Source organism: Buceros rhinoceros, unplaced genomic scaffold (genome assembly GCF_000710305.1).
Source record: "Buceros rhinoceros silvestris isolate BGI_N320 unplaced genomic scaffold, ASM71030v1 scaffold41702, whole genome shotgun sequence".
Classification (NCBI taxonomy): Eukaryota; Metazoa; Chordata; class Aves; order Bucerotiformes; family Bucerotidae; genus Buceros; species Buceros rhinoceros.
In genome coordinates, this window is record NW_010397962.1 from 6,478 (window position 1) to 19,092 (window position 12,615).

The following is a 12,615-nucleotide window of genomic DNA, read 5'->3' on the forward strand; positions in this document are numbered from 1 at the left end:
TTATTTCTCCTGTTCCTTCTCATTACCTTAGCAAAAGAAAATTAGCTTTATTTTTAGTGTTGTTATGCTGCATTTTCTGTTGGCTTTGCTAAAATAGTAACTATTTTAATAAACAGTAGATATTAGTAATGTGGTGTGCTAAGCAGTAAGCAAGGAAACTTTTCTATGCTTAGATTCTCCTAAAACCATGTTTTGGGAGAAAATGATGATGCTGATCTGTTATTTTTGTAAAAGCTTATAGGTGTAAGTTTTTTCTAGTGTAAGCACTTAGATGATTCCTGGTTTCGGCCCCATCGGAGAGGAGCTGTGCTGTAAATCCAGCAGAAAAAACCTGGATCCCTACTTTTGTGGTGGAGGTCTGCTTTAAATGAGCCTTTTTGTAAATACAGTTTAGCACTCTCTTTCTCATTCTCAAAATAGTAATCCCATAACTGTCTTGATTTCAAGACCAATTTTAGGAGATTGCGTTTTCAGTTTTATGAACAAGAAAAGGAACTATTTAACCGTATGTTTTCTTTGTAATGAGGGGTATATAAATCTTCCTGTGATGTTTACAGTGATGATAAATAAATAATGATCTTTGTGTTTTCACATATCATACCCGTAGATGCAGCAGGCGTGTTTCTCTTATGGTCACATGAACTTGCTGCGAATATGCAAACCAATGAAGTTGTTCTATTTATTGCCTGTTTAATTGAGTTTGGTTTTGGTTTTGCTTCCTTTTTTCCACTGTGATTACTGAAAATCGGGCTTGGCCATTCATTTCAATTGTCTCCAGCATGTCCTGGAGCACAAACATTTATTTTTGCAAGCTTTAATGGAATTTAGTCTGTTAAATGTAATTTTTTCATCTTGCTGATCCAACTGGGAAGTCTGTAGGTTTGTTATGTGTATTGAGTTCATTTCTCTGAAGCTACTACTACACACTGCTGCTTGTCGCTGAAAATCAGCCGTGGGTTTTTTCTTAGTGTCGTTCATACGCATTCATTTAACTATCTGTTGTCTTTCCTGTATTTCAGTTTTCCAGTTTGACACCGAATTCTTTATCAGTGGACTCGCACCTCTCTGCGACCAGCTTGTTATACTTTCATACGTAAAGGAGATTTCCGAAAAAACGGTAATTGATTTGTTAGTGTCTTCACAGCACTAAACTGCCCTGTAAGTTGGGCCTTAAACTGGTCACGAAGATCTGATTATCTGTGGAAAAAATTTGTAGTGTGCTTGTAGTGAACAGTGCTTGAAACTTCTCTGACCTATAAAATAAGCTCAGTGGAGGTGATGTTGAAGATTAATGTACTGAACTTCCAGAAGTCCTGCCTGGGTTCCTTTATTTCTTGCAGAAGTCAGAGAATGTCTCTAGATAGTCCTGCTCTCTCCTTTTTTCTTTCCTTGTCCCTCCCCCCCCTTTCTTTTTCTCTTCCCTCTTTCTTTCTGCTATTTCTGCACCAGAAGAAATGAATGTTTTTTAGCTGTAAGACACTGCCTCTTAGAAGAAATATATGTATTGCAGTTGATCAGCTCAAGCAGTAAGAGTCACTGTGGCAGGGTGAGATGCGCGATTGCGAGTGAGTGGCATCATTATCTCCCTTGCTTCCAAGGCCTTTAGTTGTGTACACCCCGACAGGTGTGTAGATAGGTAGAAATTAGAATTCACGTCAGCTGTTTCTACTGCGCGTTGGCAAGTGCCGTGTCTGTCTCCGACATTTATTTCATATTGCCAAATAAAAGGCAAGGCAGTGGAGGAAATCCTTGAAGTTGCGGAGTGAGAATGGCAGATGCTCTTGATCATCTCTTTGATAGTATGTCTGTGTTAGACAACCATCACCATAGTAACCTTAAGCAATTGGGTGCCCAAGTTGCTAGGCAATGAAATGCTGCAGGTTCAAACAAATGCTTGAGCCTGCTGAAATCTATAGGGTTAGCTTCTAGCTCTGCTGCAGGATGTCAGATTATTATTTCTTTATTTATATTAAGGAGAAAAATAATGTCACAGCAGTGTTTCCCCAGAGAGCCAGTACAGTAGCTCTCTAGCGCGGGAGAGTTGGTGAAAGAAAAGGAGCCAAACAAATGGGGTAAGGAACAGGGAGGAAAAGGTGTGCTGAAATGCTGGGGAGCAAGGAATTTGAGAAGCTGCTGTTAATGGAGAAGTAGCATGGGAAAGGAGCTGGTGTAAAGGAGGTAGTGACTGATAAAGCCATTCTAACTGCTTCTGGAAATAAGAGAATTTCTGGTGATATAATAGAGCGTAGCAAATAGATTTTTTTCCTTTTTTTTCATGTATATGCTTTTAATTAGTCTTTTGAACAAACTCCGAATGCTGGACTTTGATAACTTCTCAGTTCTCTGGGTAGCTCTAGCAAGGAAGCAAAAGTACTCTTGTCCCTGACACAGTGTCTGTGCCCTGCTGTGGTGCGACCCCCGCTGTTAGCGTCTTGGCTCTGCAGAGCCCAAGCTGCCTGAGCCTGCAGTAGAAGTGCTGCTTGCTACAAGTGCTGTTGGTCATGAGGAACACTGTTCTTCCTCTGCTTGATTTCAGGGCTTTCAAATGACAGCTTCCTACTTGTTTAGAATTGGATCAGAACTGAACTCTTGGCTTGCTTTGATCTTTTTATTTTCTTTTTTCCACTTGCTCTGGAACAGTTAAATTGAGAAAAGACCTGAATGGCACTGCTACCAAATGGGTAGGAGAGAGCTGTGTAAATCCGCTTTGTATGTCTCCTTGCTTTTTCATTCTGTATTTTGTTGGATTCCACAGCCAAAAGTTGAAAATAAGGAATTGTCTTGGACCTTGACTTAATTTAAAATACAGCTAGTTGAAGACAGAGTTTCCCTTGAATGGAATATGAAAAACCATGATGTCGTCTTACCATAACCACCTGTGTTCCACTTGGAAGTTCAGGTTACTCAAGATCATCAGCACAGAAGGGTTTTAGATTATTCACAGGTTATGCTGCTGGAAGGTTAAAAAAACAAACTTAAATGCTAGCTAAGGAAAAAGCCTGAGTTCATCTTGGGACCAGGATGTCACCAGTCTGTAGAGCTGTGTCCTCCGTGGCCTGAGGCCAGCTGAGAATGTGTTATGTTGCTTGTTGAATGCAGTGGTTGATGATCATCTGTGATAACCCTGAAAACTTCCACAACCAAGAGGAGAAAAATAGTGAGCAAACTCAGGGGAAGGGCTAGAAGGGTTAGGGTCTTGCCTAAACCTCCTGCTCTGTGCTAATCTGTTCAGAGGAAGCAAGCCAAGAGTACAAATAACTTTCCTTTGTGTTTCAGATGTGATTACAGCTGCTCTGTGAAGCACAACTTTGCACCATGTATGGTTTGCAAAGTACTGGAGCTTCAGGAATGTTTGCGGCTGTTGGATTTCAGCCTTGTTTGTTAGGTGACCATCAGCTGGCGTTGCTGAGGTAAATCGTGTAGGATGCAACTAAGATGTTGGTGTTTTTCTAGGAAGTGGAGTGTTGTGCGAGGCCTAGACTGGATATTGTCCAACCCTTACCGGAGTCCTGTGAAGAGATCTCTTCTGATGCACTAACAGTACGAGGATTTCAGGAAAATGAATGTAGAGATTATCATTTAGGTGGGTGTTCTTAATATTATTTTATTTTCATAACTCGGTTAAAAAAAGATCATTTGGGAGGACTCAACCTCCTTTTTCGTTATTATGTCATCTCCCCAAATAACTGTCTAACTGCTTATGACACTGAAGAATAAAATGGAAGTCCCCAAGAGCCAGTCACATGAAAGAAAACAAATGTGCATGTTTAAACATGATGATTGGTAATGCTGTCTGTTAAGTCAGACATACTGGGAAAGGCAGAAATAGAGATCTCATGCAATGCTCAGTATCATGGAAGGCAGTGTCTTAGATGGAGATGTATTCAACATGTGATCTCTTGTGTCCCTTTGGACATAAAGGGCTTGAGGAGTAGTGAAAGGAGTGGTACAGCGTCTGGAAAAGCTGCTCTAGAGGCAAAGATGGAATAAATGTCATTTCAACAGCAAGATATACCTGGATCAGCTTAAAAGGGGGAAAACTGATATTTAGCTTCCCTGTACTGACAAAGCTGTTGGCACCTAACATACCCCAGAATGGTAAAACGTCGTGAATAGAAACTGAAGTCTGGCAAGTTCAGCCTAGAAGATCGGTTTAATTATGTAACAGGCAGGGAGATTAAGTCCTGGCACAATATAAACCAGACGCTTGTAAATAAGATGGGATGTGTTCTGATATATGTGTTGTAGTTCAGAAAGATGCATGACAAAGCTGTTGCAGAGTTTCTTGGTGAATATTATATAGCCTGTGTTACACAGAAACATTCCTTCTGGCTTTTAAAATCCATGAATCTGATTTTTAAGCATCTTCTCAGGCAACATGCTTCAAATCATAGGCTTGGCAGGCCTCTTCATGTTCATGAATGCCCTTAAGCCACTAGAAAAACTTTATATCTCCTGATCTCCAAAACATCTCTGCTGCTATCGGTAGCATTGGGGGGGTTTTATACCTGTCCCTAAGCAGAGCATTGATGTCCACAGTTGTACTTTTATGCTTAATGAATATTCGGATTAATCTGACAAGTCTAAATTTTTTGGCTGGCTTTAAAACAAGCATTGCTTACCAGTTCAGGAGTGTATTTGTATGTGTTCATAGATACAGATAAAGGGTGGAGGATGGTTTTCTTTCCTGTACCTACAAATATTGATGGTGTTTCTCCATGTGTTCTATGAAAATAATAATATTCTGAACAGTCATCTCCTGTGTTTGATTTTTACCTTGAGCTTTACCTTACATTTTTACTTTGAGTTTACTTACAAATAAATGTTTATGATATAAGCAAATGCGTTATACGTATAACGTTAACTTATAGAAAATGCATTGCTGTAATGATGTGCTCTGTCCCCAGGGGTTATGGCATCTATCATTTATGCTTTTGATGGCCTTGACCTTGGATGGGGAGGATAAGTTTATTGCAGGCTATGTAGTGTAATGGTCCTCTAAAAGTATAATATTGTGTTCTAAACCATCATAAAGTTTACACATAGTGGATGAATCAGAATTTGCAATAAGCTGTAGTGATTTTTTTTTGAAAGATATTTTTCCATTTAAACCGGTTTTAATTTATTGGAGAATACAGCTTCCCAAACAAGCGTGTTCTGCAGGAGTAGCATTGCTGTCTTCCTTGCATTTCCTCTTTTTCAATTCCTCTCAAGGGTATACTAAAAAGCAAGGCTTTACTTAAGGAAAGTATAATAATAATAAAACTGTGTGTGCATTTGCAGAGTATTCGGAAGGTGAATCCCTTTTTTATATCATCAGCCCAAGAGACGTGGTTGTGGCTAAGGAACGGGACCAAGATGACCACATTGACTGGCTTCTTGAGAAGAAGAAATACGAAGTAATTTTTGCAACAGGCTTTCCTGATTTGGAAATTGGAGTGGGGTGATGAACTTTGCTGGGTCATTTGGAGTGGGTGGTTCTGTTTCTATAGTCATTGACCAAATGCTTGTAAAGGGTAGGAGCTGACTATGCATCTCTCCATCTCTCTGGAGAGTTTGTCTTCCTACTGAAACAACTCGTCTGAATTGCACCCAAGTGAGGTAACCGGATTAGATGCTGTGAATACTGCTCTCAGCATTAGATACGAAATGTATTAGCTGTCACTGGAAATTATTACAGCAGCTTTTAGGCTTCAAAGTGGCAGAACAGTTAACTAATGAGCTACATGGACATTTTTCTAGATCTATCCCAACTAAAGAGGAAAGGGAAATGCACGTGGTGAGTGATACTAGGTATTTCCCATTCTATATTGCTTCCACTGTAGAACAAAAAGGTTGTGTTATGGTACTGTGTATTGCTCCATGTTACTTACCCTCAGTGTTGAAGCTTTTAAAAGTAAAATAATAAGGACCCAAACTGTAGGTATCGGTGCTGAGAGTAGCGTTACTCATAAAAAAGCAGGGCCAATATTAAAAAACAAGGGTGTACAGCTCCTTTGGAAAAAGGCAGCTCTGTATTTGGTTGTGTAAATATGGGTGTGTTTAAGCATGGCTGTCTAAACACCTAAAAGAATAATAGTAAATTCTTACAGAAAAAATCAATATGCACTCGGTGTTCTGGATTCTGATGTGCTACAGTGAATGGCTTAGAACACTTGTTACCATGCGTGAAGTAACTTGCAAATTCCTGTTTACATGTTTGTTTGTTGCGCACCCATTATACGGAGAAAAAAAAGAAGTGGGAAAGGCATTCAGCACGTATTCATTTTGTTAATGCAATCCTGATATTCCTCATGCAGATTTGTTTAAATCCTTGTGGATGCTTTTGCAGCTGAATAACAAACTCATATGATGAGTGCAGCTTTGCAGTTTATGTAAATCACAGCATTTGGTCTCTGAAGACACCAGTAATTTGCAAGTGACAGCTGTGCGTGTGCCTTTCTGAAAGCCGTTCAAGGTAGCAGATAGCTTGTGTGTTACAATGTATGTTAAAGGTTTCAGTTTGTTTGGAAAAGTGCCAGCTTTGTTTCTGCACGTTTGAAAGAAGTAGAAGAACGGCAAATGACACTTAAATGTACATCAGTTTGACTGGAGAGGACTTTTGGGCTGGGGGAGGGAAAGGTAGCCTTCCACCCCCTTTCCTGATAATTTTATTTTTCCACAGGTATTGGTAGTGAAGGGTTCTCATTTGAAAATGATCCAATGCGATTGCTTTGTCTGTTCCGCTGTAATCTTGCGATTTGGTCCTAATATAGTAATGGGGAGTGAACCCAGATGGAAACAAAAGTAGTTTTCTCTTTGGTTGACTGCTTTTGTTTGAGTATGAATTCAAAGCTGTTCATCCAACCATGGCATTAAAAATTCTAGTGCTTCAAACACCCTACCCTAAAAAATAGTTGATTTATGCAGTTCTAGAGCTTTCTGTATTGGAAGTTTGTGTATTTGGCTAGTATCTCTGTTTTCTGCTTTTTGAATACAGGAAGCTTTGATGGCAGCTGAGATCAGTCAGAAAACCATAAAAAAGCACAAGATTTTGGTAAGTCTCAAAACTTCTATTCAAAACAAAGTATCTGCTTCTTTTAGAATGCTGTGAGATGCTACAAATACCCTCCCTGTTCTGTGTCACACCAGACAATAGCTGTTAGGCATCCGCCAACTAGCATTCGATTTCTTGGTTTCAGCTGCAGAACAGGAACGTTTGTACGTGAAACACGAAAGGCTCTGGAATTTGTGAAGGTGCTATTGACATTAAAAAGCAGAGAATTCCACTGATTGCTGATGGGCGTTTTATTTGCTTTTGCTATTAAATTTGCTGTTGTTTCGAGTAACACACAGTACTGCAGTACTGGAGATCAGGTGGGGGGTGACACGTTTCTCTTTACCTCGTACACGTAACACGGTTTTGGCAGGAGTTTAAAAGATGCAATTGGAAGACCTTTAAAATGCTGTTGAAATTCAGATGCAGTTTCACATCTAGCTGTCTCCTGTTGCTTTGTAATTCTCATTATTTTACATAGTTAAGCTTCCGTTTCTTCAGTATAGTTGGTTCCCATATTTATAGTCCCTTCACAGAGCAACAAAGGGTATCGATATTTAAGACAAAAGGGATGGAATAATCTAACAGCCACAAAAGCATCACTAATTTTAGCTCTTCTTCATTTGTGTTTGTTTAAATTGACCTCAGTGGGAACACGTTGGTGTTTCATTAATACTGCTGCTTCTTTAAATGGAAGTTTCTATTTAAATACAAAGTTTTAGAAAATGTGTGTAATTTTTAACCAGTTTACAGATGAAATTCAGTGTGGATACGTGCAAGCAAAGTTGTTGAGTGTTTTGGTCTCTCATACAAAACCCACAGAATGTGTTGAGGGAAAAAATGTTGACATCAAGCCCTAAGTGAAGAATTAGTGGTACAGAGATTTGAAGCAACTCATGTTGTCGTTGTCCAGCACTGACCAGACCTATGACACCACACTCCACCACCTGACAAGTCTGGTGGTCTTGGGGATTTTTTAGGTTGCTGTAATTGATTGCTTCCTCTCAGAATGCAAAGGTCCTAAACAATCGCACATCTGCAGCTCCTTTCCTTATGCTGTCTTCCCTGCTGGCTGGGAGCTGGCCTACAGGAGAAACAGGCTGCTAGAAATCTTCATCCTTGAGAGTGGTGGAGTTAAAAATCCAAAGGTCATTCCTACAGTGGAATGAAATCCTAAAATCTGATGTCTGCATGGTTCGTTGGAGGTTTTTTAAAGAACTTTGTAGTAGATTGACCAATTGATGTTGTTGGATGTATCTGTTCATATTCTGCCTCTCTCAGTACTGTCCTTGATATTGATAAAATAACTTTATGTAGTGCCTCAGAAGTCCCAAATGTTTATTTTTATAGGAATTTTTTCATTGTTCAGCTTTTTTCTTTTCCCCCACAAGTAATCATCATTGATTACTGACGTGCTGCTTAAGTTATGCAGTGGGCATACTGGGCTGTGGCTTTGATACTAGTGTTGAGATGACAGCAGAAGGCGTGGCTGCTTCCCCCAAATTGTAATAGACTAAATGTCTACCAGAAAAAATGTTAGAGCTGGCGTGTGTGATAAACTCCTGCGAAGGGAAGTTTGATATGTAATAATACATAATAATGTTGCTAAATTCTCAGTGTTTCCTTCACTTCATGGAGCAGCACTAGGATTTATATTCTCAACCAATGATTTTCCCACCTGCAAACTTTTGTTGACAAAGTGTCTCACAGAGTGGCTGGTGCCTCTCGTTTGAGATAACTAATGCAGGCACTGAATGATCAGCTGTGCATTTTGAACAACACTTCGTATGTAGAGGTGGCGCAGTCTTCTCAGCATCAACGAGGTTTTGAGAATTATTTAAATGAGCACCTGAATTTGAGCCTATAAGTGGTCTATGCAAGTATGGTTTTTGCTGACCGTTCTGAGGGCTCTACGTCTAAAGGAGAACTTGGGGTATCCACTCCGGGTCTGGTGCTTGACTCAGCAGCAGCTATGATGATAGTTACTGTGGCGGTCAAGTAGTCGACTTCCAAACTTTTTAAATTAATTCTTTTTGGTTTTATTCCCTTTAGGACATTGGCTTAGCCTATATAAATCACCTTGTGGAGAAAGGAGAGTATGACCTGGCTGCTCGGTAACTTATTATTAAAGATGTTCTTTGCTTGCTAAAGTGTGTCTGTGTGTGGGGGGAAAAACCAGAAGTAAATTACTGATTCTGAAGTATTTTGTGATGTGGATTTTCAATGTGTTTTGGAGTTTCTGAAGTTTCAAAACATGCGGGTCTATTACTATGCCCTAGATTTTCTTGCCTGTAGTGACCCAAAAGTTCCTGTATAACTTTCTAAGGTTTAATTTATATTTCTGAAAGTCAGCCTTGATTTTTGAAAGACTAAATTTTCAAAACAGGGGTTTTCTGTGCATTTTGATAGTCTTAAGTGTATTGATGTCATTATACATGAGACCTTCAGAAAATAATTTAACGTAGGTATAAACATAAATATCAAATATGGATATCTAAAGTACGAATCGGAGATTAACTAAGATTTCTGTTTTCATGTGTATGTAAGCATAAGCCTATCTTCTTAAGTGCTCAGTTTTCCTCAACTGAGGTTAAAAAACATCACCTAAAGCTCACATGGCCCTGATCAGTGAAGGTGAATGCATAGTGATCAGTTGAGTCCTCTTGAATGCAACAAAACCATGAAGATCTGAAAGGAGTTCCACCTGGCATACTCTGTTCGAAGCAGTGGTCGCCAAAATAAGTCACCTTGGACAGTGTTGTGATAGGGAGAAGAAAGAAGAAAGGAATCTTTGCAGTGATGCTGTTAAATTTGTAGTATTCTATTTACCTACTTTTGTTTTCTTCCCTTCCATCTTCCTTCCAGAAAGTGCCAGAAAATTCTTGGCAAAAACACAGAACTCTGGGAATTTGAAGTTTACAAGTTTAAAGAAATAGGTCAGCTTAAGGTAGGTTAGTTTGTCTCTGCACTCAGGTAAGTGTCATGCTGTGTTTCCCGCGCATACAGGCCAAGGATCTAAAGGATCCCGTTCAATGGCCCTAGTGTGGTAGCAGGACACACCACTGCCCTTGAAATTCATGCCACAGATCTCTAGTCAAATCGTTGTCTTTCAGACTGATGCGTTATGTTAACATGGCCTAAAACAGGGCTGGTGGCATCGCACCAGGTACTCGGTTACCTATTTTTGACTTGTTGACAGCCCCCAAGTAAAGGACTGTCTTACTTGCAAAGATGCTCACAGTTAAATACATCTTTCCTGGTTACTTTTTATCCCTTCGAGCATGCCCTGAAATTGTACCCAACTCTTAAAGAGAATAGCCTCTGTGGGTGCCAGCCTTTCCTGAAAATCCAAGTCCCTTGCACCAGAGCCACAGCTCTAAGTGTCAAAGAATAGTTAAATAGCAAAGCAGCAGGGAAAGCCTGTGCTGCGTGCTAGAAATAGTGGGAAGAAAGAGGAGCAACCTGCCCTCTCTTGTGTTTTCCTTGGTCACAAGCCAGCTACCACAACAGTACAGGTTTAATGTGAGATTCTCAGTTAATAAATTGCCCAGGACAGAAGGCTATAGCGCTGTCACTGCCAAACCAGTAGAAAACATTATGAACACTCCCTTTGGTAACACATGTACGTTTATTTCTGAATTTAATGTCTTCCTATTCAAACTCAATGAGCCTAAAAGGACGTGTTATTAAGATCTCACAGCATGCAGTCCCTTGCTGGTTTTGAACTGTTTAATTCTTTTCAAAGAGCAAAAGTGTTTCAGCGTTACCGGTTTCAGAAATGTCTGGCTTTTGTTTTAGAGCCAGTGCAGGAACAATCTTGCCTTTTGTATGAGTTCTTAGTGGTTCCGTGCACTCTTTGCCGCCTTTGAAGGTAAAATCTCATGTTTCTGTCTCTTTATTTCAATCCAATAAAGGACCTGAGGGCAGGTACAGGTGAATTTTTCATACACTGCTTCTTAGGGTTTATTTTGGGTTTATTTTGTTTTTTAGATGCAAGCGTCTGCAGTGGATGTTGTTCTTGTCTCCACTTATCTCATCCAGCAGACTGTAAAATATAAAAATATTTGCAGGTTTGCTGCAAAAACATCTCTGCTAAATTACTGCCTTTCTAAACAGTTGGTGGTTTTCAACCCCTTGAAAATGGACTTAGAAAAACATAAGGTGCTGTCCATTACGTTACTCAGCTTCAAGATGCAGTTCTAGAAGATGTCTTTCTTTTACTATTTCAGTCACATATAACATTGCCCAAGTTCCTAAAGGTTCTGACTATCATAAAGGATTAGCTAAGTTAAGCCAGACCTAAATGAAGGGGTTCTTGTAATGCTTGGGGTCACTTGTATGCTATTCAGAATTTTTTACCTATACATCCAGCCAGCGGGTATTAAACACAGTAGTGTAGCTGGGCTATAAGGGCTTTAAGCCCTGATGAGGAGACTCTGAGACTTGGAGACAAAGTGTATTTCAAAAGGGAATTTTCTTAAAAGATTTGTACTGCATGTAAGTGGTTGCCTGAAATCTGATGTTTCCAGTCTAGCGTGATTTGCCAATAAGGTGGCAGTAAACTAGAGGTTTAAACTTTCCTTACTTTAACTAGTCCCTCTATAGTAAGGGACTAGTTAAAGATAGCCCAGTGCCAAAGCCTGTGGGGTGTCTTGTTTGCTTGTGGGTTTAGGGGTTTTTTGAGTGTTCTGTACTAAAATGTCCTGTTTGGCTACCAGAGAGTGCGTTTTGGTATCTTGACGTCTCTTGTGTCTTCAGTGAATGTCCTCTACCAAACCTTGTTATGGGAGTTTCAAGATTATAGAGCCTTGCAATGATCTGCTCCTCTCCTCCTTCAGCAGTGGTGGCTTGATGAAATTACGTGCTTGTGTTCGAGTTATTTCGGTGTAAAATCCAACAACTCAGCCCTAACAGCTGAGGAAGGTGTATTCAAAGGAAGATGCCCAACTCTGCAAGTGCTGGCTATTGTGACATGAGGGATATGCTCCATTCTGTAGACTCTGCTGTGTCAGCAGTGACTTTCAGCAGGGGTAAATGTTGGCATGTGAAAGAATTCACCTGACTGTGGTCGGCTTGGCATAGAGCAGCATTTTCAGACAGCCTCTTTCATCTCATAGGTGTCCTCTGAGGGATAATTAATTGTGGTCTGGCTTATCCGTGAGGTGATTTAGGCTATCTCATGTCAACTACTATATAGGCTTTATTGTCCTATACCTATTGATCAAAAATCTGAAAGCAGATCTTAAGAAGAAACAAAGGAAGAAAATATTTCTGTCTATAGTAACCTTTTTTTTTTTTATTTAGAGTCACTTTCACTACATGTTTCAGGAATTGTTACAAAAGCATCCTGATTCTGGAGCTTTTTTGTCTGACCTTGCTCCTTAACTACTGTTTACAAATAAAACAGGAAGAGTTGGTAACCTCCAGCATGGAGGATTAAAAATAACTTGGATATTTCTCAGTCTTTGCTGGGCATGGGGGTGAAACTGCAGGAGGTGGTTGTGCTTTTCCCTCAGAGTGGTGAGGCTTGGGGCAGCGGAGATTTCCTTCCCGAGGCAGCTGCACCTCCACATGGCTCT

At 40.0% G+C, this 12,615-nt stretch overlaps 1 protein-coding gene across 1 annotated transcript in view; it reads left to right on the forward strand.

The window, feature by feature from the left end:
* Positions 1-1,019: 1,019 nt before the first annotated feature.
* VPS41 (vacuolar protein sorting 41 homolog (S. cerevisiae)) overlaps positions 1,020-12,615 on the forward strand; it is a gene marked incomplete at its 5' end in the record, with an annotated part of 35,150 nt that continues 23,554 nt past the window's right edge. Inside the window, 6 exons of the mRNA XM_010130908.1 lie at positions 1,020-1,117; positions 3,454-3,583; positions 5,284-5,399; positions 6,980-7,036; positions 9,089-9,150; positions 9,902-9,983. Of these exons, the coding sequence (XP_010129210.1) occupies positions 1,020-1,117; positions 3,454-3,583; positions 5,284-5,399; positions 6,980-7,036; positions 9,089-9,150; positions 9,902-9,983 (545 nt within the window). The remainder of the gene's footprint in view (positions 1,118-3,453; positions 3,584-5,283; positions 5,400-6,979; positions 7,037-9,088; positions 9,151-9,901; positions 9,984-12,615) is intronic.